Here is a 27027-nt window from a genome sequence, read left to right on the forward strand (position 1 = left end):
AGCCGGAAGCAACTTTTGATCACACCAGGAGCCTCCAGTTTAAGCGCGCATCCCTGTAGGAACTCCCAAAAAACCACTGGGCGGAGCTCCCGATGAGCTGGCACAAATGCATGCTGGGATTTCCCGTCGAGAAGCTTGGCTTCCTGTACTTCTGGACGCCGGAACTACATTTCCCATGAGGCACGGCGCTGGACAAAAGGCTCACCTTCCGGTGTCCTGACTGAGGTATCGCGGATGGTCAGTGCTTTCTGGTGTGAGTAAGAAATTGTAAACGGGCCTAATTCTCCACTGAGTAAGGCGGAGCCTGGGTGTGGGTGTGGACGGTGATGTGGGGTGAGCGGATGGTGAAGTGTGAGTGTGTGGGGACGGTGGTGCGGCGCGCGCGCTGCACCTCGAGCTCTCTGCATTGTCTGGGTCCCTGCCAGTCGCTCTCTGCTCCTGCTTTCTCTCAGGGCCACAGGGCTGAAGAAGAGGACCAGGCTTCAGTGACGAGAGGTCAGGGACGGAGTCTGAGGGAAGCTTCCCCTGAGGTCCGGACTGGAGCTTGGGGCGAGCGTTTGAGGCCGGAAGCGCCTCCGAGGGTCGCCTAGGAGGGCAGCTGCTTGTGGAGTCCATAACTTTCTCAGAGCTCTGGCCATCGGGAGTGTGGTGGGAAGTGAGGAGAGCGCTCGCTCGCTCGGATGCACAGCCTGGGATCTCCTGCTTGCCCGGGCTCCCCGAGTCCGCGTTACTCAGATGAGGGCCTGGAGAAGAATGCGAACGCTATTGCTGCACTTCTAAGATTCGAGAGTGAGTTTGCTCTTTCTTCCTGTTTGAGGAACGAGGTTGTAGTTTCAGAATATAGAACTGTCAGTAAGTGAAGGAGGAAGATGTAAATTGATAGCTCCGCCACTGTGGCCCTTAACTTACATTGTCCCCTCCCTTTCCACTTAATATTCACATAATCGGTTCAGAGATCCTTGACGTCTTCTCTCTACAATCACTCCATTTGCCCAAGATAGATAGGAACCTCCAGAGGTTAGCGTTAGCGCTTTCAAACCCCGATTTGCTAAATTGATTAGTATTTTGATGGCATTACACATTAGGTGACTTTTTATTTATTTATATTATTTATTTTTATTTTATTATTTTTATTTTATTTTTCTGGAGCTGAGGGTCGAACCCAGGGCCCTGCGCTTGCTAGGCAAGCACTCTACCACTGAGCTAAATCCCCAACCCCTATTTTTATTTTTTTTTAAAGATTTTATTTATCATGTATACAGTGTTCAGCCTGCAGGCCAGAAGAGGGTACCAGATCTCATTACAGATGGTTGTGAGCCACCATGTGGTTGCTGGGAATTGAACTCAGGACCTCTGGAAGAATAACCAGTGCTCTTAACCTCTGAGCCATCTCTCCAGCCCTTGACTTTTTATTTTAAAGGTCTTCTTTTCAAAGCAGGGAAAGAATAGAAGTGATAGGCGATTTCTGTTCACTAATGAGGATTTTGGGAGTGGGAAAGTAATAGCACTAAATTTGACATCTTTGAGAGTCATTTTTAGTAATTTTTAGGGTGTCTGTGTGTGGAAACGGGTAATATTGGCCAGATCCAGACGAGCAATGATGTGGTTGAATGTGGAGATGTGGATCTGTGTGTCCCGGCTAGAGTCTAAGTTCTGTCTTTTTCTGGATGTCTAGCCTTGTCATGTACCTCAGAATGACCGTAGTAAAGCCTGTTAGTGCAGTGCCAGCCATACAGTAAGGGCCTGTTCTGTTTCCTGTTCTGTTTTAGCTGTTGCTTTGGATTCATTCTCTTCAGCTCTCTGTAATACAACGGTGTGTTAGAAATAATATGATTACTGGTTGTATTTTTAAGAAAATGACTCAAGAAAAGAAAAAGGTAACTTTATGGTATACCCTTTATTCACAGCACTTGAGAGACTGAAACAGGAGAATTTCTGTATGTTTACGGCCAGCTTAGTCCACACAATAAGTTCCAAGCTAGCTGGGGGACACAGTAAGACCCTACCTCAAAACAATGAAATGAAAATGAATGTGCTAATGTAGAAGAGAATTTTTTTTTCTTTTTTTAGATCAAAATTTTGGTATTGTGTGCAGCATGATAATTTGGAGTCTTTATGTCCTTTGGGATGTCTCAATCTACCTGTCACATGCTTTAGTGAGCACACTTAATGTCTACTCTCTGAGTCTTTCAGAACCATTAATCATAGTCACTGTGTTGCATGATGTATCTGGAACTTGTGTTGTGGAGCTGAACTTGTGTAGTTCTTGATCAGCATCTTCCCAACTCCCTTATGGATCTACATCTCCCACTCTCAACCATGATGCTGCACATCCCGCCTCAGCCACTCACACTCCATTACCTCAGCCACTCACACCCCCATTACCTCAGCCACTCAACCTCCATTACCTCAGCCACTCACACCCCCATTACCTCAGCCATTCACACCCCCATTACCTCAGCCACTCAACCTCCATTACCTCAGCCACTTAACCTCCATTCCCTCAGCCACTCAATCTCCATTACCTCAGCCACTCACACTCCATTACCTCAGCCACTCAACCTCCATTACCTCAGCCACTCAACCCCCATTACCTCAGCCACTCACACCTCCATTACCTCAGCCACTCAACCCCCATTACCTCAGCCATTCACACCCCCATTACCTCAGCCACTCAACCTCCATTACCTCAGCCACTTAACCTCCATTACCTCAGCCACTCACACCCCATTATCTCAGCCACTCAAGCTCCATTACCTCAGCCACTCACACCCCATTACCTCAGCCACTCACACCTCCCTTACCTCAGCCACTCACACCTACATTCCCTCAGCCACTCAACCTCCATTACCTCAGCCACTCACACCTCCATTACCTCAGCCACTCAACCTCCATTACCTCAGCCACTCACACCATTACCTCAGCTAGTACTCACACCTCCATTACCTCAGCCACTCACACCTCCATTACCTCAGCCACTCAACCCCCATTACCTCAGCCACTCACACCCCCATTCCCTCAGCCACTCAACCTCCATTCCCTCAGCCACTCACACCTCCATTCCCTCAGCCACTCAACCTCCATTCCCTCAGCCACTCACACTCCATTCTCTCAGCCACTCACACCTCCATTACCTCAGCCACTCACACCCCCATTACCTCAGCTAGTACTCACACCTCCATTACTGCAGCCACCATTTAACTTGTTCTTGTGATAGAACATTTTCAGATTCGGCATGAGTGAGATGGTAGATATTTGTCTTTTTGTTAAAGATTAATTATTTTTATTCTAAGTTCTGTATGGGATTATACGTACATGAGCACAGGTGCCCTCGGAGACCAGATGTAAAGGATCCACTGGAGCTGGAGTTACAGGCATTGTGAGCTGTCGGGGAACTGAACTCCTGACCTCTGGAAAAGCCATCCCAGCTCTTAGCCTCTGAGCCATCTCTCCAGCCCCACCATTTGTCTTTGTGTCTTTAGCTTTTTCCCCTTGTGTTCCTCCATGTTCACCCATATTGTAGTAAATGGTTGGATATTGTTGCACTGTGTCCGTGAACCTTGTTCTGGATTTGCTTTGTCCATTCATCCTTTGGTAGGTTGGCATATCACAGATGTATAAATTATTCTGCAATAAATGTGAGAGTGTAAATGTCTCTTTGAGGTACTGATTTGATTTCCCTTGTATGTCCCTACTCAGTAGCGGGATCGATGGATCATGTGACAGTTCTATTTGTAATTTTTGAGAATCCACTATATTGTTTCCAACAGTGACTATATTAATTAACATTTTCTCCAGTGGTTTTTCTTCCACATTCTCTAAATTGTGTTTTCTTTCTGATAGTGGACACTTTTTTTTTTTTTAAATTTTATTTATTTTATTTTACAATACCATTCAGTTCTGCATATCAGCCATGAGTTCCCCTATTCTCCCCCCTCCTACCCCCTCCCCTTACCCCCAATCACCCCCCCATTCCCACCTCCTCCAGGGCAAATCCTCCCCCGAGGACTGCGATCAACCTGGTAGACTCAGTCCAGGCAGGTCCAGTCCCTTCCTCCCAGACTGAGCCAAGTGGTGGACATTTTTTTAATTTTATTTGTGAGTGTTTGGCCTACATGAATGTATTTGCACCATGTCCATGCCTGATGCCTTAGGAGGCCGGAAGAAGGTGTGAAATTCCCTGAAATTGGAGATAGGGATGTTTGTGAGCCACCACGTGGGTGCTGGAAATGGAACTCAGGTTATGTACAAGAGCATAAAGTACTCTCAAAATACTGGGCTATCTCTCCAGCCCCCCTGGTAATTGACTGTCTTATCAGGCATGAGGAAGCCTCTCATTGTGATTTTTTTTTTTTTGTTTTTTGTTTTTTTTTTTTTTTTTTTTTTTTTTTTTTTGGTTTTTTGAGATAGGGTGTCTCTGTGTAGCTTTGCGCCTTTCCTGGAACTTGCTTTGAAGACCAGGCTGGCCTCGAACTCACAGAAATCCGCCTGCCTCTGCCTCCCAAGTGCTGGGATTGAAGGCGTGAGCCACCACCACCCGGCCCTCTCATTGTGATTTTAATGTGTATCTCTCTGATGCTTATTTTTCATGTACCTCTAATTGGCTACATTGATGTTCCATGTGGGGAAATGTCTGTTTGTGTGTTTGCCTGTTTCCTTATTAGCATGTGTCCTTGTCACTGAATTTTCTGCATTCCTTGTAAAGTCACTGTGCAGGAAGAGTTTAGATCTTAACTCCACATCAGATATGTAGTTTACAAATCTTCTCTCCCATTCTCTAGATCATCCTTCTACTCTTGATTGTTTCCTCTGGTGTGTAAAGTTTTTAATTTGATGTAAATCCCATTTGTCCATTTCCTTTTGTTGCTTGTGTTTTTATCCAAAATGTCCAGTGTCATTGAGGCTTTCCTGTTTATTTTTTTCTAGTAGTATCAGTTTAAGTCCTTACATTGTAATCTGTTTTGAGTTGACTTTTGCATATGGTGTGACTGAAGGTCTAGTGTCATTCTACTGCATGTTAAAATTGAGTTTGGCCAGGGCCACTGATTGCAGAGGTTAATGTGGAACCCGTGGGCCAGGCTGGTCTGGGACACTGAAGAAGCCTCTTGCATCTGCCTCCCTAGTGCTGGCAGTGTAGACCTATGCTACCACATCTAGAAGGACTTCCTGCACTTCCATTTATGGCTTTTGGGATCACAAGTTTATGAAACAAAGGCAGTCATAAATGTCATGAGGTCACACCCTGAACCATCACAGACATGTATAAATGTGGGCTGGGGTGATGGCTCAGTGGGTACAGTGCTTGCAAGCGTGAAACTATGCAATGCCAGATGGAGCAGTGCATGTCTCTAATCCCAGCCCTACTACTGCAAGATGGGAGGGAGAGACAAGAGAATTCCTGGAAGGCTAGCTAGCCTGCTGTATGCAGAGGCAGAAAGGAAGGAAAGATAAAGAAAGAATATTTGTATATGAATTTTGTGGGGAGACAAAATGTATAATTTCTTAAGATTATCAGATATATATTTGAGAGTTGGGCATGGTTGTGCATGCCTGTAATCCCTGCATGAGAGATGGAGAAAAGAGCATTAGGAGTTCAGGGCCAGTCTAGTATAGGCAAAAAAGTAATTAAACAAACAATCCCAAAGTGTATTGAACCAAGGCTTAGCTAGACCTGTTGGGTAGAACACTGATTCCCCATTTGGTGATGGCTGTTTGCTAGGCCCACATTGTAGGGAGTTCTGAGGATGTGTGTGCTACTCAGATCTTGAGTAGAGGTTGATACTGCTGAAGGTTGTACAGAGCACAACATAGTTCTCCCACACACCTCAAACCAGAATAAGTATGTCAGCAGTGTTGAGGTTTAGAAACCCACTGCTAGACTCAAGACTTAGGACACATAGAATGAATTTAACATGATGTTATACAAAATATTGGTATATATTGAAAGAGGGAAATAAATTATTCCTCCTGTTACAGCATGTTTTGTAACTAATTATAAAGGATCATAGTTTAGATGCAGGAGCAGCCAGATCTCTTGAGTTCCAGGCCAGCCTGGTCTACCATTCAAGTTCTAGGACAGCCAGGACTACACAGAGAAACCCTGTCTCAAAAAACACAAAACAAAACAGAATCGTCTTTGTGTAGACTCCTGTCTGCTTCTAATTTGTGTGTGGGAGGCTATGAGCAGTGGGAGAGGAGTGTGTGAGTGGGGATGCTTGAGATATAAAAGTAGTCGATGAAATCATGCTGACCTAAGTCAGTCTGGGAACATCAAGTCACAATCCACTGAAAGGCTTTCTTTTTGTCCCCCAGGGGAGGATCCTGAAGAAGGATGGCCAGCTCTAGTTCTCAAGACATGGTCTGTGTAAGTTGACCTTTGTCTCTTTACATAAGGGGACTTTCAGGTTAGGTGAGTGTGTGCTGTCTTCCTCTTGTGAAACTTCCTAAGGACCTGAAATCCCCCAGCCCAGTCTGCCCCATTACAGTGAAGGTTGGAAGACCAGAGCACTTCTGTCTGGGGCTCTTTCCTGCTGGTTCTGGAGTTTGCTTTGAATGCATCCCTGCACATCTGCTTTCTGCTTGGTCTGTGGTCAGGGAGGACTGTCGTTGCAGAGGAGGTGACAGTCCACAGGGAAGCAGGGTCTTTGGGGGTTTCAGAACGTTGAGGTGATGGTCTCCTTTGACTGCACTGGGAATCCTGATCGACATCTTCGGTGTTTTCAGGCTGATGACACAGGGTTTGAGAGTGAATGGCCTTGGTGCATGTGTGTGATGAGATGACCTGCTTGAGGGGCTTTAAGAGAGTTCAGTGCTGAGAGGGAAAGGTCATCCAGGCTGTGATTGGGAGGGGACTGTCGTCTCCAGAGTCCAGGAAGACCTGAGACACACTGTTCACCTTGAAAGTTTTTGTTAATAAGCCAGTAATATGAACCCTTACATAGTTTACAGACTCTTACATAGTTGCAAAAATCATTTTTGTGACAAAAAAAAATCTTACTGATATCATCTGATACCATAATAAACTCAAGGACTCACACTATTTCTTAGGTAGTTTACACTGAACCCGGGTGACATTTCTCTCTTCTGGTCTGTAACTTGAAGGGTGTGGATAGAATGGAAATGCACATTTATTGAATGGGTAGGGTGTGTAACGTCATCCTTTACTGGGGGAGCTCGTGCAGTCAGGTACTTTGAACATTTCCATGTCTTCTTCCTGTTCTTGAGTCCTTTCACTTCTGATTTTCCCTTGAACATTTCCCCAATTTCACTCTACTTGTGTTTGTGGTTTCAGGGGTCAGTGACATTCAGAGATGTGGCTGTTGTCTTCTCTCGGAGGGAGTGGGCCTACCTGGATGCTTCTCAGAGGGTCTTATACAGGGACATAATGTTGGAGACCTACAGCAACCTCGTCACAGTGGGTAAGGCCATCTGTCCCCATGAAGGGGGGATGTGCTCTCTACACTGTTGGCTTTCCTCACTCTGAATGAAAAGACAGGGCCATTTTTCTGTGGTAGCTGAAGCTGGTCTTGGTGGCTCATGGCTGTCATTCCTTTACTCATAAGCCTAAGGCAGGAATATTGTTGTGAGTTCAAGGTCACGCTCAGGTACACAGAGAATTCAAGGCTAACAGGGTGAGGCCCTTTTTCAAACAAAACAAACTAACATAATGCAATAAGTAAGCAAATAAATAAATCAATAAATATAATTAGGGAGTAGAGAGACATCTTGGTGGTCTGTTCTTGCAGAGTACCTGGGTTAATTCTACCACCAGAAGGTGACTGACAGCCATCTGTAATTCTATTTCCATAGGGATCTGATGCCTTCTTTTGTCCTCTATGTGCACATACATGCATGTGGTGCATACTTGTAGACAGATCCTCACATAAAGGAAATTAAAGTCAATAGAATTTTAAAGAGGTAGCTGAATTCCTCCTCCTTCCCAAAGGAATATTGTGAGATTTCCTTGGTTGAAAACAGGAGCTTCATGAAGCACCTGCTTTTAGTCCACACCTTGGAGATCCTCTCAGTGAGCTCTGGGTTCAGGGACAGATGCTGTCTCAAAAACCAAAGTGGGGAGCAAAGATGAAGAAACTTCACACTGCTCTCTGATCTGTACACACACACACACACACACACACACATGCATGCTTATACACACTTGTGCACACACCCTCATAAAAACATAAATATACTGTACATGCATGCATACACAACTAAATAAGAGAGTCTTTATGATTTACTTACTAGTGAATCAATAGAATCAATTCAAAACAGAAGTGGACACAGTGGACACATTCTGTTTCCCTCAGCGAACACTTCCTTTACCTACTTTGTTGTGGAAGTTTGAGGCTGTGAATTTTTCATTGAGCAAATCTGTAAAAATGAGGTCCAAACATGAAAGAAGGCAACATAATTAACAATAATGATAACAGTTTTCATGGCTGGCGATATAACTCAGTGGTAGAGCATTTACACAGCATACTCAAGGTTCTAGTTCAATCCCCAGCATTAGAAAGTAAATAAATGGAAATTTTAAAAAATGATATTGTGTTACTGTAGGTCAGACAGTGTTCCAAGTACTTGAATATACTACTTAGTCTTAGTATCAGCCCTATCTAATAGATATCAGCAAAATTATTATTATTGTTGTTGTTGTTATTTGGTGTTTTGAAGTCAGGTCTCATGTAGCATAGGCTGGCTTTGGAGTTCCTATGAAACTAAGGCTGGTCTTGAACTTCTCATCTGCCTGCTTCTACTTCTCAGGTGTTGTGATTTCATGTGTGTGCCACCATGCCCAGTTTTTATATGGGGAAATTGCTCATGGAATCTTATGAGAATTTTTAATGGCATTGTTAGTGAGCTGCAGAGATGAAGTTTACACTAGACAGTGTAGCATAAGGGTTCATGTTCTCCCCCACTATATGTGCTTCTCCTTAAATGACAAGCCCCTGTCGGCATTTAAATGACATTAAACCCTTTTCTGAAACAGCTGGTTTGTCACCCAGCTGGTTCTTCTCTGTCTTCTCTAAAGTCTTTCCTCAGTATTATTTAGGCTTTTTTTTTTTTAATCTCTTTTTGCATTTCAAGGGTCTTGTTATGGCTGGCTTATTCCCCACTGACTGGGCTGACAGGCATGGTCCACCATGCCAACCTGTATAGACCTTTATAATAAATAAGTCTGTATTTTTAAAAGTCTGCACAGGCAACTCATGGTGGCACACACCCTTAATCCTAGCATTTGAGAGGCAGAGGCAGGCAGATCAAGGACGTTCCAGGACAGCCTGGTCATCATATTGAATTCCAGGTCATCCTGGGATAACTAGAGGGACTGAGTTTAAAACGTCTCCACATGTCATTTCTTCTTTCTTTTAAGTGGGAAGTTCCATTTCCAAACCCGATCTGATTGCCTTATTAGAGCAGAAGAGAGAGCCCTGGATGGTTGTGAAGAAACAAACAGACAGGCCCAGCCCAGGTGAGTAAGAGGAAAGTGTATCTCGAATTATAATTGATATTAATAATAAAAACCTGGAGTCAGATATCAGAGTGAAAGCTGAAAGATCAGAGAAGCAGAGCAGCCAGCCACTAGAAAGACTTCTTACCTCTAGGAATCCTGAGACTGAAAGGGGCCAAGCTCCTGTCTCCACCCTGCCTTATACTTCCTCTCTCCACCCAGCCATATCACTTTCTCTTTCCTCCTCCCAGGTGCTGGGATTAAAGGCATGTGCCTTCCAAGTACTGGTATCAAAGGCATGAGATCCCAAGTGCTGGGATTAAAGGTGTGTGCCACCACTGCCTCACCTGTAATGGCTAGCTCTGCACTCTGATCTCTAGGCAAGCATTATTTGTTAGAGCACAAAGAAAATATCACCACAGGAAGACAGGGCTCCAGAATTGCCAGGAACAGCATGTGGTCAGAGAATCGCCTCATGCCTGACACTGGGTTGACTTACTTTCTTCACATCACTAATGCCTGTGGAAGAACATGCCTGAGACCTGGGAAGGAAGTTAAGGTTGTAGCAAAGGCTGTCACAGGGCTTCTAGTTCATGAGTCACTAAGTTGTCCTCACCTTTTTCCCTCTTATTGGAGCAGTTACCCTCGTTCTATTATTGTAAATGTATTGCATTACTGGTTTTGTGTGTGTGTGTGTGTGTGTGTGTGTGTGTGTGTGTGTGTACACATGTATGCAGGTACCCAAAGAGGCCATAAAAGAGTGTCAGATCCCCTGGGGCTGGAGTTACAGGTGGCTGCTGGTACTAGAACCCAGAGAACCCAGGTCCTCTGGAAGAGCAGTCAGTGTCCTTAACCACTGACCCAATGATAAGACACTTTGAACACCAGTGAATGCAGGAACACAGTGAGGCATAGTAAATATTTTAATTGTATATCTTCATAGTCACTCTAATCAAGGTGTGATGGTGTGGCCTATGCCTCTAACTGCAGCACTGGGGAAGTGGGAAAGGCTGATCCCTTGTCTTCTTGACAATTTAGCCTAGTTTGCCTGGCTATGCCAAGCTCCAGGCAATGAGAGACCCTGACTCAAAAAGAATAGGTAGAGAAGCCAATGAACAACATGTGAGCATACATACAACACTGCCTTCTACCTAGCTTGGCATGGGGGCTGTGATGGCTCTTTTTGGTTGTCAACCTGACTACATCTGGAACTAACTAAAACCCAAGCAGCTGCATACACCTGTGAGTGCTTTTTTTTAATTAGGTCATTTGAAGTGGGAAGTACCGCCTTTAATCCATCTTTTGAGGTATAGATCCACCTTAAATCTGTGCTCCACCATCTGATAGCAGCCTGTAAATAGCATGTGAAAGAAGAAAGCTCTTTCATTTTGTCTGCTTCCCCTCACTCTGCTGGCAAGTCCATTCCTTTACTGGCATGAGAGACTACTTCTTCAGATTCCAGCATGTATTGAAGACCAGCTGAGACATTCAGCCTCATGGAGTGAACAGCCCCTGGATTCTTAGACTTTGTGTTGTTAGACAGGCATTGTTGGCCTGGTTGGATGACAGCCTGTAAGCCACTCTCATAAATCCCATATATATATATAGAGAGAGAGAGTGAACAGTTCTCTTCCTCTAGAGAACCCTGTCTAATACAGGAGATATATCTGTAATAACAGAGTTTGGGTGGTAGAAGCAGGAAGATCAGAACTTCAAGGTTATCCTCAGCTGCATATTGAATTTGAGGCCAGCCTTAGCTACATGAGACCATATCAAAACATGGGCTGGAGAGATGGTGCAGTGGTTAAGAGCACTTGCTGATCTTACAGAGGATCCGGGTTTCGCTCCCAATACCCAATGGATTTTCAACACCCAATGGAGGCTTTCAGTCACCTATAAGTCCAATTCCACAGGATCTGATGCTCTCTTTTGGCTTCCTTGGGTACCAGGCATGCAAATGATATACATACATATATGCAGGCGCTCACAGAAACACATAAAATAAAATAAATGAATCATTCAAAATAAACCAAAAAAAAAAAAATGCAGACAACAAGAGCAACAACAAAATCTTTTAAAATAAAGCATCAAAAAGAACTACAGTCATCTAAATATACTAATTGATAACATTAGGTGTCATGTGCTGTGTCTATGTCAACAACTACATTTTAAACATTTTCTGTTGACCTATTTGATGGTAAGTCACTAAAATGACACTTGATTCTAAGTATTTCATGTATCCATTGGTAGGATATTATCCACTAACAACCTTCCATCAATCCTCGTTAATGTAAACAACCTGTTACTATTATCCTAAGAAAATTACGGTCTCAGGAGTATGCTCAGAAGTTCAGTTTTTTCTATGGGTTTTCCCATTTTGATGAACATTTTTGGTTTGACTTTAGTTTTGTGGACATTTCAGCATCAGACTTTTAGAATGTATTCACTCTTAGTTTTCCTTAATCATCTTCCCAGCCTCCTTTTATTGAGAATAGATTTTTTTTCACCAATAATGTATCCTTACTATGGCTTCCCCTCCTTCTATATCTTCCCTATTTTCCCTTGCCCCTCTCATCTAGATCCACTCCCTTTCTGCCTTTTTTTTTAGAAAACAAACAGGCTTCTAAGGGATAATAATAAAATAAAATAAGCTGAAACCAAACTCCCACATTGGAACTGGACCAAAAAAAAAAAAAAAAAAAAAAAAAAAAAAACCAAAGTAAAATCACCCAAGAGAAAGCACAAGAATTAGAAACTCACTTGGTTGCACACTCATAAGTCCCATATAAACACTAAACTGGAGGCCATAATCAACTTATGCACAAAGGACCTGGTGCAGGTTAGTTAGTGCAAGTCCTGTGCATGTTGCCTCAGTCTCCTTGAAATCATAAGTGCTTTGATCATGTTGAGTAAGAGGCCCTTGTTTTCTTGGTATCTTCCATCTCTCTGGCTTTTATACTGTTTCTTTCCATCTCCTCTTCCACGAAGTTCGCTGGGCACTATGGGGAGGGATTTGATGGAAACATCCCTTTTAGTGCTGAGCATCCCAAGGTCTCATTCTCTGCATAGTGTCTGACTGTGGGTCTCTGCATTTGTTCCCAGCTGCTGCATGAGGAAGCTTCTCTGATGATGTCTGAGCCAGACACTGATCTATTAAGTATGGTAGGATGCCATTAGGACCCATTTTATTACTTCTTTTTTCTTTTTGATTTTTAACACAGTAGTATTTGGTTTTACCCTAGATACCTGGGCTGTCTACTCTCAGGTCTTGGTCACTCATCCAGTATTGGGAATGTTGTATGAATCCTAATTGGTCTTATAATAAAAACCTGGAGCCAGATATTGGGATAAATGCTGAAAGATCAGAGGAAACAAGCCACAGCCACTTCTCACCTTGCCAACTCCTCAGCAGAAAGGGGAAGAGTTCCTGTCTCTTCCCACCTTATATGCCTTTCTCTGCCCAGTCGTATCCTTCCTGTCTCAACCTTCCTAGTACTAAATGGTGTGTGTGCTTACCAAATACTGGGGGCAAAGGCATGAGATCCCAAGTGCTGAGATTAAAGGTTTAATGTATTATCCTCTATGTTTAATGTAGTGGCTGGCACTGACCTCTGATCTTCAGGCAAATTTTTGTTGGTTAGACTACAAACAAAATATCACCACATTTCTCCCTTTTTGTCTAAAATTAGAAAGGATTATAACTAATATAAGAAAAAGTATACACAGTAAGTACAATATGTATATACAATATATACAGTCAAGAATTACATTAACAATGTCCAGTTCATTAACATTTGACAGATTCCAAGAAAATAGTCCGTTATTTATCCTATTTTGGTGAGTCCAAAATGTTGTACCTAATTTACTTTCTATCCTAACTTGTATTACCAATTGAAAACTATCTTTTGATGTCTTTCAAACTTATACACTTTACACCTCTTTAGTGAGTTTCTTTTCTGAATTTGTTAACAAGAAAAACTATAACTGTCTAGTCTTCAACTCCCTCAGAGACCCGAGAAGGAAATAATATTACCTGAGTAAGTGGGAAATGCAATCAAGCAACTTCCAAAAAATTTGAGAAATGACAGAAACATCTGACTGCCTGGACAGTCACCCAAGGTTCCTCTGCAACCTTGGGGCATCCGTCTTCATTGTACAGACCTAGCATATCTAACAGACTTATCTGTGAAGCAGGATTTTCTGAAGGACTGTCCTCTCTTGTCTTGGCAAGGTTCAGCAGTCCTTTTGTGTCCTGCTTGTCTCATTTGCACAGCATATTGTCAGCAGTCAAGGCAAGGGCCTTTCTTTCAAAAGTTGCCCAGTGGCTAACTTTTGCCACAAAGAAAGTAAACTCCATGAGGCATTTCTTCCATGCCCATCATCTTATCTGAGGTAGATTGGTGCTGCCAGGAACAGGCATGTCTCATTGTCATTAAAAAAAAGAACCTGTTATTAAAACATCTTAAATGTCATATTCAGTAGATCTCTGAAGTTTTGGAAGACTATTTGTCTATCTAAAATATATCTCTGTTTGACCTTGAAAACATACCTAACCTGACTACAAGTTTGATTGTAATAGGTGACCACTAACCTGCATTTCTTTATATTCTATTTAGTATGTAATAGTAACTTTCAAGGAGTAGAAATTTATATTACATTGTTAAAGGAGATGTATACGTACAATACCTTGAACAAGATTAGAAATGTATGTACAGTATGTTCTAACAAAAATAATCTCAACTTTGTGTCAATATACACAATTTGTATACAATATACAAAAATCCAATCCAATGTAAAATATTTAAAGCTAGTAGTTGCGTTTGAAAAGTAGATTCAGTAATCTACCTTTTTAATCTTATCATATCCATATCCTCCCTTTCTTCTTTTTAGAGTAAATTCAATAATCTACCCTTTGTCCTTTCATTTCTATATCTTTTTTCAGAGTAGATTTAGTAATCTACCTTTTATCTCATATCTATATATTTTTTTCTTTTCAAAACAAGGACCCTGAATCTAATATCCTTTGTTTAGCTTTTTTCCTGACCATTACCAGTAACAGCTTGTAATCAACAACCCTAAACAATGCCTAATATCCATAACCCATTGAATGACCAAAAACCAACCACCCCCACCTCTTGGGAATATGGGTATTGTGTTCTTAAATTTACTTCCTACTGTCTGGGGGCGATGGCATCTTTAGGGGATCCTGAAAAGAAAAATTTGGGTTACTTGTCAAGTCCTGGGAGAGGTAACTATATCATTTTTGGTCCAGTCTCTTCATAATGGGAAAGCACAGTGTTTGTCTGAATTCCTGGCTAGAGTAGTCTATGAGGTTGTATCATCTCAGCTAGCTACCTCGAAATTGTCCTGAGCTGTTTGTAGTCCAAAGCCAATCTTTGGGTAGTGTTTGTCAACTTAATGGTGTTATCATAGTTGGATCCCATCATCTTTTTGGAGACTTCAGAGGTTGCATTAGGTCAGATTATTCCTTTTCTTGGTAATTTTTTCCAGATAGTTCATCCTTCTTTGGATTTTTATTTGACCAAAGGTCTGTAAATTCCTCAAGATGATTGTTTTTATTATCCTGAAAAGACAAAAACAAAACCCTTCCCAACCCTAACTTTGGGGAGTTTCCCTTTTGACAAGTTATATCTAATGAAAGGAAAAGCATTTATTAGTTTTATAAGTTAATTTAGATTGAGTGGTCACTCTGTTTAATGTAATCCAAAAAGAAGTTTAATCACTTCTTTTAATCAAGTGGTCTCTCTTGTTCAAAAATAATCTTTTAGTTGCTCTGGGGAGGAGTTTCCTCCATGATAGGAAACAACTGAACCAAATTTGACATGGGGTCCCACGAAAGGCTCTTCAAGGCATTTCCCAATGGCAAAGGATTACCTTGACTGTCCCTTATTGAACTACATTCATTAGTCCAATGTCTGCCTTTGCCACATCTTCTGCATACTCGAGAAGGGAGGGGTGTTCTGTTGGGATTATTAGCAAAAACATTGTTTTTAGAAACACCTTGTTCACAGTCCCTTTTCAGGTGACCTTGTTTACCTCAATTGAAACACCTACCATTTTGATTTTTCTTCAAACCTCTGGATATCACCTCTTCCAGGCATCATGATGGTTATGAGATTCAATATTGATTGTATCTCGGATCCATTCCTCTAGGGGTGCTGATCTTGCCTTTAATGGCCTAATTACCCTCTTGCATTGTGCATTAGCATTTTCAAAAGCCAGAGACTCAATCATTATTTGTCTAGCTTCTGAATTTGGTATCATTCTATTTACTGCTGAGGTCAGTCTTTGTAAGAAATCAGTGAAGGTTTCTTTTGGGCCCTGTATAACTTTGTAAATGACTCAGTTTTCTCTCCTACTTCTTCAATTCTGTCCCAAGCATTCAATGCTGCCGCATGGCATAAGCCAGGGTGTAGTCATCATATAAAGATTGTCTTTCTGATATGTAGAACTGAATGGTATTGTAAAATTAAAAAAAAAAAAAGATTGTCTTTCTACATTAGCATAAACTATCTCCCCAATAGTTGGTCTTGGGAGATTTCAATACCTCTACCCTACTTTTTGTTCAATTGTCTTAGCCTCATTCTTCCACCAAGTCCTCCATTGTAATTGGGGACCAGCCTCCAAGACTGTTGTAACCAAATCTCTCCAGTCTTGAGGGATAATTCTATTACAAGTTGACCATGAGTTTAACATCTGATTCATAAAAGGTGAGTGCATGCCATATGAGACTACCACTTCCTTGAATCTCCTCAAATCTAACATTTGCACAGGAGTCCATTCAGTTCTTACACAGTCTGGGGGATATGTATCATTTGGCAATCCCTATAAGGTTACTGGATAAATTAAGATTGGCTGTTTGAAATCCTTAGACTTTTTGTTTGTTGTTTTGGTTTTTCGAGACAGGGTTTCTGTGTGTAGTTTTGCGCCTTTCCTGAAACTCAATTTGTAGACCAGGCTGGCCTAGAACTCACAGAGATTCACCTGCCTCTGCCTCCCAAGTGCTGGGATTAAAGGAGTGCGCCACCACTGCCCAGTGCCTTAGACTGTTTATCTGTAACCTTATAATGCAATGTTGAGGTTGGTTCTCCTTTAAATCCTCTGAGTATGAATATCTCTATGATGTGTGTTAATGAGTTTTTCTAAAACATTTATCTTGGCACTCATATTAACCAACTTTTTTAATGATAAAAGAGACATCAAACAAATAATACTTATAATTGAAATTACATAAACCCAATCTACATTAATTATCCTCTTATTTAATTGTTCCATTTTCAAACTATCATGCTATCAAACAGAGACCAAACACCCTCCATTGTAATAGTGTTTCCCATTTTTCAATATGGGAAAAAACTCTCTGTTTGTTTGTTTCTTAACTAATTCTCCCTTTTAAGAAATCCCGGAGAGATGGCTCAGAGGTCATGAGCACGGACTCCTCTTCCAGATGTCCTGAGTTCAATATCCAGCAACCACAAGGTGGCTCACAACCATCTGTAATGAGTTCTAGTGCCCTCTTCTGACCTGTTGTCATACATGCTGTATATAAAATAAACAAATAAATCTTTTTTTTTTTTTAAAAAGAAATCCCAATTGACTCTCCAAATCTGCTGACAATAACAATTCAGATGACAGTGAAATGAGGCAGCTACCTAGTGTGGCAGCAGCCTAAGGAGGGGGTCCAGGGAAAGCCACAAGTCTCTGGGACAGGGAGGAAGCCAAAGAGCCAGCCATCTGCACTGAAGAATGTTCAAAAACAAATAACTCTTGTGGCTTTTGCAGGCAAAGGTCTGTGGAGTCTCCTGTAGAAAGGCTATGACAGAAAAAAAATCCAAGACTCCTTCAGAGGGCTTGGGGAAGAAAAGGAAAATCTAGCAGCAGGATAGTGGCTCTGGCTGTGTGCAGCTTTCACCTGAGCTGGTGGCTGCAAAGTCACAGGCAAGTGGCTTTTGTGTGAATTTGTGCCCCAAAAGATTTATGCCAAATATAACACAAATCCTAATTGGTCTTATAACCTGGAGCCAGATATTGGGGTAAATGCTGAAAGATCAGAGAGACAAAAGGAGCAAGCCACAGCCACTTCTTACCTCACCAACTCCTCAGCTGAAAGGGGAAGATCCTGTTTCCATGAATCCTCAGACTGAATGACCTTGAGTCCTCAGCCAAAAAGGGAGAGTTTCTGTCTCTTCCTGCCCTATATGCCTTTCTGTGCCCAGCCATATCACTTCCTGTCTCAACCTTCCTAGTACTGGTATTAATGGTGTGTGTGCTTCCCAAATACTGGGAGCAAAGGCAAGAGAGCCCAAGTGCTGAGATTAAATAAAGGTGTATGCTACCTAGCCTCTATGTTTAATCTAATTTCTGGCTCTGTCCTCTGATCTTCAGGCAAATTTTATTGGTTAGAGCACAAACAAAATAGCACACAGGAATGGGTTTCATCTCATAGATCTCATTCAGTAACCACAAGCTTTGTGCCACCATGGCTGTAGCATATCTTGCTGGGAGGACAAGCAAGGGTTTTTGTGGGCTTGGTCCAGGGGTTGCCACTTGTGAGTGGCTTGGTATTTATGTTTCTCTTTTACTAGTGTGTAGAGTACCTTCCTGTACCAAAGCACTGGAACATTGGGGTGTAGGCTGAATGTCAGCAACAGTTTGACTTATCCATGTTGAATGAGTTGTGTAGACATTGGCATCAGTTTTTGCACAACAGCCTGTAGTCTTGGCAACTGCCTTTTTTGGGGGCTTCTATAGCAAAGTTGGCCCTTTGGCCAACAATTCAGTTAGATGTAATTCAGCCTCAGGACTGGAGGTTTCATTTGGTGACAGATGATCAGTTGGAGCACTGTCTCCCCCATTATCTGGCAGTTTGTTAGATTGCCTACATATATGTGTATATTTTAGGAAGCTTCTACTATATTGGGTTTCCATACTGGTCCTCAAATCCCCCTTAATTTTAGCTGTTTCTTCCCATATTTCCTTACTAATGCCCCTTTCTCCTCCCCTTCCCTGCTAGTGATGTCTTTCTGTTTGCTCTGAATGTGTTGCTCTGATTGATTGATAAATAAAGCACTGATTGGCCAGTAGCCAGGCAGGAAGTATAGTATAGGTGGGATAAGCAGAAAGGAGAATTCTGGGAAGTGGAAGGCTGAGTGAGGAGATGCTGCCAGCCACCGCCATAAAAAGCAAGATGTAAAGTACTGGTAAGCCACAAGCCACATGGCAACTTACAGATTAATAGAAATGGGTTAATTTAAGCTATAAGAACTAGATAGCAAGAAGCCTGAGCCATTAGGCCGAACAGTTTAAATAATATAAGCGTCTGTGTGTTTGTTTGGGTCTGAGCAGCTATAGAAGCCAGGTGGATACAGAATAACTCCAGCTACACTTCCCAACTTAACCTTCCATTCTAGTCCCCCTATCCAACCATAACTTTCGTATTTCTCTTTCCTAACAAGATCTATGTGACCCCTAGTCTCTTACTTTATACCTAACCTCTGTGGTCTACAGGTTGTAGGTTATCATTGATTTAACAGCTGGTATCTTTATATATGTGATTACATACCATATTTGTCTTTATGGGTCTAGAATACTTTATTCTGATAACTTTTTGGTTCCATCATTTACCTACAAAGTTCATGACTTCAATTTTTTTTTTTTTTTTGTGTGTGTGTGTGTGTGTGTGTGTGTGTGTGTGTGTGTGTGTGTGTGTGTGCCTGTCCTGGATCTTGCTCTGTAGACCAGGTTGGCCTCAAACTCACAGAGATCTGCCTGGCTCTGCCTCCCGAGTGCCACTGCTGCCTGGCTCAAATTATTTTTAACAGGTGAGTAATACTGCTTGTACCACATTTTCGTTATACATTCTTTTGTTAAAGGACATCTATCTTATTTCCAATTCCTGAATATTATGACTAGAGCATCAATGAACATGTTTGAGCAAGTGTCTCTGGTAGGATGAAGGATCCTTTGGGTATATGCTCAAGAGTGGTATAGTTGCTTCTTGAGGTAGTTTGATTCTCACCTTCCTGAGGAACCATCACAAGGATTTCCACAGTAGCTGTACCAGTTTGCACACCCACCAACAATGGACAAGTGTTCCCATTAGTCTACACACTTGCAAGCATGAATGGTCAATTGTTTTATGAATTACCATTCTGATGGGTATAAGATGAAAGCTCAAAGTAGTTTTGATTTACATTTCCCTGATAGCCTAGGATATTGAACATTTAAGTGTTTCTCAGCCATTTGAATTTTCTTTTGAGATTCTGTTTAGATCTGTACCCACTTTCTAATTGGGTTGTTTCCTTGATATCTAGTTTTTTGAGTTCTTTATATATTTTGGATATTAGCCCTCAATTGGTAAATTGGTAAAATCTTTTTCCATTTGTAGGCTGCCACTTTGTATGAATGACAGTGTCCTTCGATGTGCAGAAGCTTTTCAGTTTCATAAAGTCTTGTTTATTAATTGTTATTAATTAATAAATCTCTATGCCTGTGCTAATAGTGTTCTGTTCAGAAAGTCTTTTCCTGTGCTGATGAGTTCAAGGTCATCCCCCACTTTCTTTTCTGTCAGGTTCAGTGTATGTGGTTTTATAGTAAGGTCTTTGATCCACTATGCAGGTTGGTAGGTATGGATCTATTTGAATTCTTGTACATGCAGGTGTCCAGTTTGACCAGCACTTGTTCAAGATGTTTTCTCTTTTCAAGTTCGTATTTCTGGCTACTTTCTCAACAATCAGGTGTCCATAGGTGTGTGAATTTGTGTCTAGGTCTTCAATGTGATTCTCTTGGTCAATGTGTCAGTTTTTGTGTCGATACCATGCTATTTTTATTACTATATCTCAATAGTACAACTTGAGATTGCAGATGTTGATACCTCCTGAAATTCTAAGATGCAAATTCATAGCACTATGTACCTACATAAAAAAATAATTGGAGAGAGCTCATACTAGCAATGTAATACCACAACTGAAAGCTCTAGAAGCAAAAATAGAAAAAAAGAAAAAAATTATACCAAAAAGGAGCAGATAGCAAGAAATAATTAAACTCAGGTCTAAAATCAATAAAATAGAAACAACAAAGGAAACACATATTGGTTCTTTGAGAAAATCAGTAAGATTTACCAACCCTTAGCCAAAGTAACTGAAAGGCAAAGAGAGAAGATCCAAATTAACAAAATTAGAGATGGAAAGGAGGACATAACAGACACTAAGGAAATACAGAGAATTTTATTTCCAGGTTTCCCTTAGTTTGGGTTTTCTTAATTGATTCTATTTCTACTTCCAGGTTTTAATCTGTTTTGTTTGTTTCCTTCCATAATTTGTTTGTGTTTTCATAGATTTCTTTAAGGGATTTTTTTCATTTCCTCTTTAAAGTGTATCATATTCATAAAGGCAGAACCTGGTGGCCCAGTCCATTTTGATATGTTAAATAGGCACCTCATCCTTTTGTTCCAGGTTTGAAACCTAACACACAGGAGAAAAGAACTAAGGTGCTCCACTAGGATCTGCTTAGTGCCCTAGGAATGAGGATGGTCTGCTACAGAGCTGGGGATGGGACTGGGAATTGAAGGAATGGAGGGAGAGGTGAAGATCTGCAGTTAGTCTACCTGTTTCACTGACCAGAGTGCCTTTCGGGTTTCCAGGGAATCTCTGTTCCAGTTGTGGGTTGGGATAAAGCAGTGAATGGAGAAAAGGAAGTTTGGAGGTGTGGATCTGTGTGATATCTAGAGATGGGAGCAAGGATGAAGGGCAGGCTGTAGCAGGTAGTTTGCTGCAGATCTAGGCATGAGACTAGGGGAATGGATTTGGAGGTGAAGGGGGAATAGGTAAAGATCTGCAATGAGCATACCTGTTTCTCTGGCCAGAGATCCTCAGTTTTCTTTAAAATTCTAATGTATTTTTCCCCCTTTCTTTCTGTTGTCTTTTTTAGCTTGTTCTTATTTTTTTTTCAGACAGGGTCTCATTGTCTAGTCCCAGCTTGCCTGGAAATCATGAAGTTGTTATCTCTGGCTTTTTGTTACTGGGATTACATTTGTATACCACCACTACCAAAGATTTTTGCCCCCTCACACCCCCCCCCTTTTTTTCAGAATTCCAAATCCAGGCCAGTTTTCTTTTTCTTTTTTGTTTTTTGAGACAGGATTTCTCAGTGCTACTGGCTGTTCTGGAACTCTGTAGACCAGGCTAGCCTTCAACTTAGATGAAAGGTTTCTGTACCCTGATATTAAGCCTCTCCACTGACACAGTAATCCAGATCAAATCAAATCAAGCAGAATTAAGAATTAAAAGTCCAGGTTTAATGAGTAAAATGTTCCTGGATGATTGTTTCGGCCTCCAGAGAGGAGACAGGGGGAAGAGACCTAAAAATCACATGGCCATTCTTTAAGGGGCAGTTTAAAAATCCTGTAGGTGTAATCTTGAGCATTTCTGGGAGATGAGAGGCCTTTTGGCTGGTTTTCTGAGACAGAGCAGGGTTTGAAAAAACAGAGATGGGGAAGGAAGGGCTGAGGTGAAGCTTCTGTCTGAACATTAGAGATCCTCCTTCCTCTGCCTCTTGGGTGCTGGGATTAAAGATGTGCCAACTACTGCCTCTCCAGGCCAGTTTTCTTAAAGGATGACAGATAAATTATGTATTTGTATGGTATAGATTTTTTTTCTCAGATTTGGTTAAAAAACTTTCACCATAGGGTATATATTTTAAATAATATGTAAAGAAGCACATCAGATTTTTTTTCAGTATGGTTTGTTTTAATCTTGTAAAGCAGATGTACCTCCCCATTTCCAACCTGTTCCACTTTGAAGTGTGTTGTCTTACTTAAACTTTCATTACTGTTGCTCTCCTTGCTCCTGTTCAGCTTCTCATAAAATCCTTAAGAGTCTGGCCATTCATTTAATGGAGTGTGTGTGTGTGTGTGTGTGTGTGTGTGTGTGTGTGTGTGTGTGTGTGTTTTACAGGAAAATAAAAGTCTTCCTTTCTCTGTTTCTTTCAGATTTGGAGTCACATTATAAAGTTCAAAAAACATCTGCAGACAATCATATTTCTAATATAAATTTACCCAAAGAGAGTGGAAAGCATATAAGTAAAACTTTTGACCTCCAGGGCTCCAGTTTTAGTAATGGCCCCAACTGTATTACATCCAAGGCACTACAAAATTATCAAGAAGGAGATGCTAATCAAAAGATTACAAACAAGGAAAAACTACCTACTGACACCTGCCAGACTCCTACTCGTAATACAAAAAAAACATATGAATGTACTGAGTGTGGGAAACACTTTGGTTGTAGTTCAGATCTTACTCAGCATCAGAGTGTTCATACTGGAGAGAAACCCCATGAATGTAAGGAATGTGGGAAAGCCTTCAGATTCCAGCAACAGCTTAGAAGACATCAGAAGTATCATAGTACTGAGAGACCTTTTGAATGTGATGAATGTGGAAAGGCTTTTCAACTTCCCAGCATGCTTAAGTACCACAAAACCATTCATACAAGTATAAAACCATTTGAATGTGAAGAATGTCGGAAGTCCTTCAAGCTAGTCTCCCACCTTGTTGAACATAGGAGTGTTCATGCTGGTGTGAAACCCCATGAATGTAAGGAATGTGGGAAAGCCTTTAGACTCCAGCAACAGCTTAGAAGACATCAGAAGTCTCACAGTGCTGAGAGACCTTTTGAATGTGATGAATGTGGAAAGGCTTTTCATCTTCCCAGCCTGCTTAAGTACCACAAAACCATGCATACAAATATAAAACCATTTAAATGTGAGGAATGTGGGAAGTCATTCAAGCTAGTCTCCCGCCTTGTTGAACATAGGAGTGTTCATGCTGGTGTGAAACCCTATGAATGTAAGGAATGTGGGAAGGCCTTCAGACTCCAACAACAGCTTAGAAGACATCAGAAGTCTCACAATGGGGAGAAACCTTTTGAATGTGAGAAATGTGGGAAAGCCTTCAGACTTCCCCACCAACTAAAAGGACATCAGAAATCTCATAGTGGTGAGAGACCTTTTGAATGTGAGGAATGTGGGAAGTCCTTTAAGCGAGTCTCCCACCTTGTTGAACATAGGATTATTCATGCTGGTGTGAAACCATATGAATGTAATGAATGTGGAAAAGCCTTTAAACGTCGCTCAAACTTCTTGCAACATCAGAAAATTCATACTGCTGAGAGACCCTTTCAGTGTAAGGAGTGTGGAAAAGCCTTCACTGTTCTTGAAGAACTCACTAAGCACCAGGACATTCATACTGGAGAGAAATCATTTGAATGTCAGCAGTGTGGGAAGACATTCAGTTGTAGTTCATTGCTTTTGCAGCACCAGAATATTCATACTGGTGAGAAACCCCTTGAATGTAATGTATGTGGGAAGACTTTTAGGCTTCAGGCATACCTTTCTGAGCATCAGAAAATTCACACTGATGAGAAATCTTTCAAGTGCAAGCTGTGTGGATCAGCCTTCAGACAAAAGTCCCAACTTAGTGAGCATCAGAGAATCCATACTGATGAGAAACCATATCAATGCAAGGAATGTGGGAAATACTTTAGTCGACGTTCAGATTTAACTGGGCATCAGAGTATTCACACTGGAAAAAAAACTCTTTATTTGTAAGGAATGTGGGAAAGTCTTTAGGCTTAATATACATCTCATTCGCCATCAGAGATTTCATGATGGTGAAAGACCCTTTGAATGTAAAGAATGTGGAAAGGCTTTTCATCTTCCCAGCCAGTTTAATTACCACAAAAACATTCTTCATACAGGTCAAAAAAAACATTTGAATGTGAGGAATGTGGAAAGTCTTTCAATCGAGTCTCCAGCCTTGTTGAACGTAGGATTAGTCATACTGGTGTAAAATCATATGAATGTAGTCAGTGTGGGAAAGCCTTTAATCGTTGATCAAACTTAGTCAACATCAGAAAATTCATTCTGGTTTGAGACCCTTTCAGTGTAAGGAATGTGAAAAGGCCTTCACTGTTCTGGCAAAGCTCACTCAGCACCAGAACATTCATACTGGAGAGAAATCATTTTAATGTGAGCGCTGTGGGTCAGCCTTCACACCTCAGTACCAGCTTACTCAACATCAGCTAATTCATACTTGTGAGAAGCTCTTTTAATGCAAGGAATGTGGAGGACCATTTTGATATTATTACCAATTTCATACTGGTAAAGATCCTTATAAATGTAAAGAATGTGGGAAGTACCTTACTTGTGATAGATACCTTAAAGCACATCAAGGAATTCACACTAGTGAGAAGAAACTTTACCAGTGTTAAGAATTTGGTTGGAAGCTCTTTAGTCGAAAATGAAAGTTTGTTTGACATATAAAATTCATATTGGAAAGAAGCCTTATAGATGCAAGGAATGTGGAAAAGCCTTTAGCAGTAATTCTGAGCTACCTGTATATCAGAATTTATAATGGTGAGAAATCCTATGAAAGTCAGAAATATGGGAAAATGTTTAGATTTAGTTCAGCCTTCACTGCACAGCAGAGAAGACATACTGGCATGAAGCCCTAACACTATAAAGAATGTGGAAAGACCTTTAAGTAGAGCTCAGTCCTTAACATAAAGGAAACCATGCTGGTGTGAAACCCTATGAATGCAAGGAATGTAGGAACATTTATTGAATTAGCTCAGCTCCTAAATCCCATCAGAGCCCAGTAGACTTGAAACCCTGTGAATGTAAAGAATGTGAGAAAGCCTTTATTGTAAATGGTAAGCTTACAGGACATTAAAAATCCATAATCATCAGTTCTATGTTTTTAAGAAGGTAGACAAGCTTTTGTATGGAAGTTTTACTGAACATCAGAGGACTCATGGTCAAGACTGTTCCTGAAAAGAATGTGGGAAGAATCATCTGCCCTAAGATTTGGTCAACATCAGAGTATTCATATATTCTTGATGCCAAGATCCCTTAGAGAATCAGAGTGTGGGAAGTATGTTGTTCCAAGGAGGTATTCTGTTGAGAATGTCTTTGAATGTCAGAAATAATAGGGAAGACATCATGTTCTTGATTTACTTTCATCTTGTTAATTTTATAAACTTAATATATCAGTCACTTCTCAGCCAACTTAGGGAGAGCAGTTATTGGAACTAGGTTTATTTGTAGCATCTCCCTTGTCAATATTAACATCCTATGGCTTCTGTTAATGGCCAGCACTATATCTGCCAAAGTCATGGGGACAAGGTTTTAATTGATATAAAATCCTTGAAAGAGAATTTGCTTCCTGCCCTCATTCTGTAAAGTAGCTTTTAAAGTGTTCTTGCTTTTATAGGCATTACTGTAACTGATATGAAAGACAAATCATACTGCAGATACCTTAGAAAATTCTCATGCATTTCTCCACTAGAAATTTGAAATAACTTCATTCTCTATACTTCTAATGCATGAAAAGGTACGTGAAAGGACTTTCATTGAGAATCCATTCTTTAAGTATTTGTGTGGAGTTGTTAATACACAACTGTTAATGAATAAGTACTTTTTTAAAGGGGTTAAACACAGAAATTTCAAAAGGTAAAACCCTATAATGTGTGCTCTCTGCCCAGACATTAAGATAAGCTATACATTTGTGACAGGGCAAGACAGTGCAGAGGCTCCTCCATCTCATATTCTTGCTGAGGCCATTTTAATTTTGAGCAGAATTTGACTAATGATGGAGAATCTTGTGAAAAATTCCCCAACTATAGTCTAGGAGCCAGAGGTCAAGATCATCCAGCTACTTTATCTTGGCTTCTGTTTAACTGTGCGTGGGCAAAAGCTCCCTTTCCAGCAGTTGAGCAAGATAACAGGATGTGTTTTTTTTCTTATAATAGCCCCTTGCTCTGAATGCTTGGGGCTACACTTCGATCCCAAATACCCGAGTGATGTTCTAGCAAACTGGAATAACGACTTTCAGTTGGCTATAAACTCTGGTCTGAATGGTCTTCTCTGGTGACCTTCCAGTAAAACATTAACAAAAATAGCCAAAATTGAAACTACTTATAAAAATACATGTGAGTTCAAGGCCAGCCTGGTCTACTGAGCGAGATCCAGGAAAGGCACAAAGCTACACAGAGAAACACTGTCTCGGAAAAAAAAAAGTACATGTGTAAAATTTTTTATATATATGGGAAAGTTGGAATAATCGGCAACAGACTTCTATATCCCACCTAGATTCAAAATTGTCAACAGTTTACTATGTTGATTCTGTTTTTCTATGTATATGGGTATTTGGGGCTGTGCCATTAAGAATACCTTTTAAAACCTGATGGTGTTGGTACACATCTTTAATCTAACCAGCACTCAGGAGGCAGAGACAGGTGGATCTTTGTAAGTTCAAGGCCAGAGTGATGTACATAGCTAGTTCCAGTCAGCTAGGGTGGGTACACAGAGAAACTCTTTCTGAATTAAAAAAAAAAGAAAAGAAAAGAAAAAAAAAAGAATATGCGTTAGAGTTAGGTGTCTGTGATAGTATATGTCTGAATCCCAGTACTTGGAATGCTGAGGCAGGACAGTCAAGAATTGGGGGCAAGTTTAGCTACATTGTGACTTCAAGTCCAACTTTGGCTGTCTAGAGACCCTTTCTT

General features: G+C 41.0%; 1 protein-coding gene across 2 annotated transcripts; it reads left to right on the forward strand.

Annotated features, from left to right (window-relative positions):
• Nucleotides 1-220: 220 nt before the first annotated feature.
• LOC102913382 (uncharacterized) lies at nucleotides 221-27027 on the forward strand. 2 transcript variants are annotated; one of them, XM_076574886.1, is made up of 5 exons: nucleotides 221-251; nucleotides 6313-6364; nucleotides 7292-7418; nucleotides 9374-9472; nucleotides 22461-27027. In XM_076574886.1, the coding sequence occupies exons 2-5, from the start codon at nucleotides 6332-6334 to the stop codon at nucleotides 24071-24073; spliced, it is 1872 nt and encodes a 623-aa protein (XP_076431001.1). In that variant the 5' UTR covers nucleotides 221-251; nucleotides 6313-6331; the 3' UTR covers nucleotides 24074-27027. The 2 variants fall into 2 exon arrangements, with proteins under 2 accessions (XP_076431001.1, XP_042129316.2); XM_042273382.2 differs by lacking the exon at nucleotides 221-251 and adding an exon at nucleotides 331-789.

The sequence above is a fragment of the Peromyscus maniculatus genome, chromosome 1 (assembly GCF_049852395.1).
Source record: "Peromyscus maniculatus bairdii isolate BWxNUB_F1_BW_parent chromosome 1, HU_Pman_BW_mat_3.1, whole genome shotgun sequence".
Taxonomy (NCBI): domain Eukaryota; kingdom Metazoa; phylum Chordata; class Mammalia; order Rodentia; family Cricetidae; genus Peromyscus; species Peromyscus maniculatus.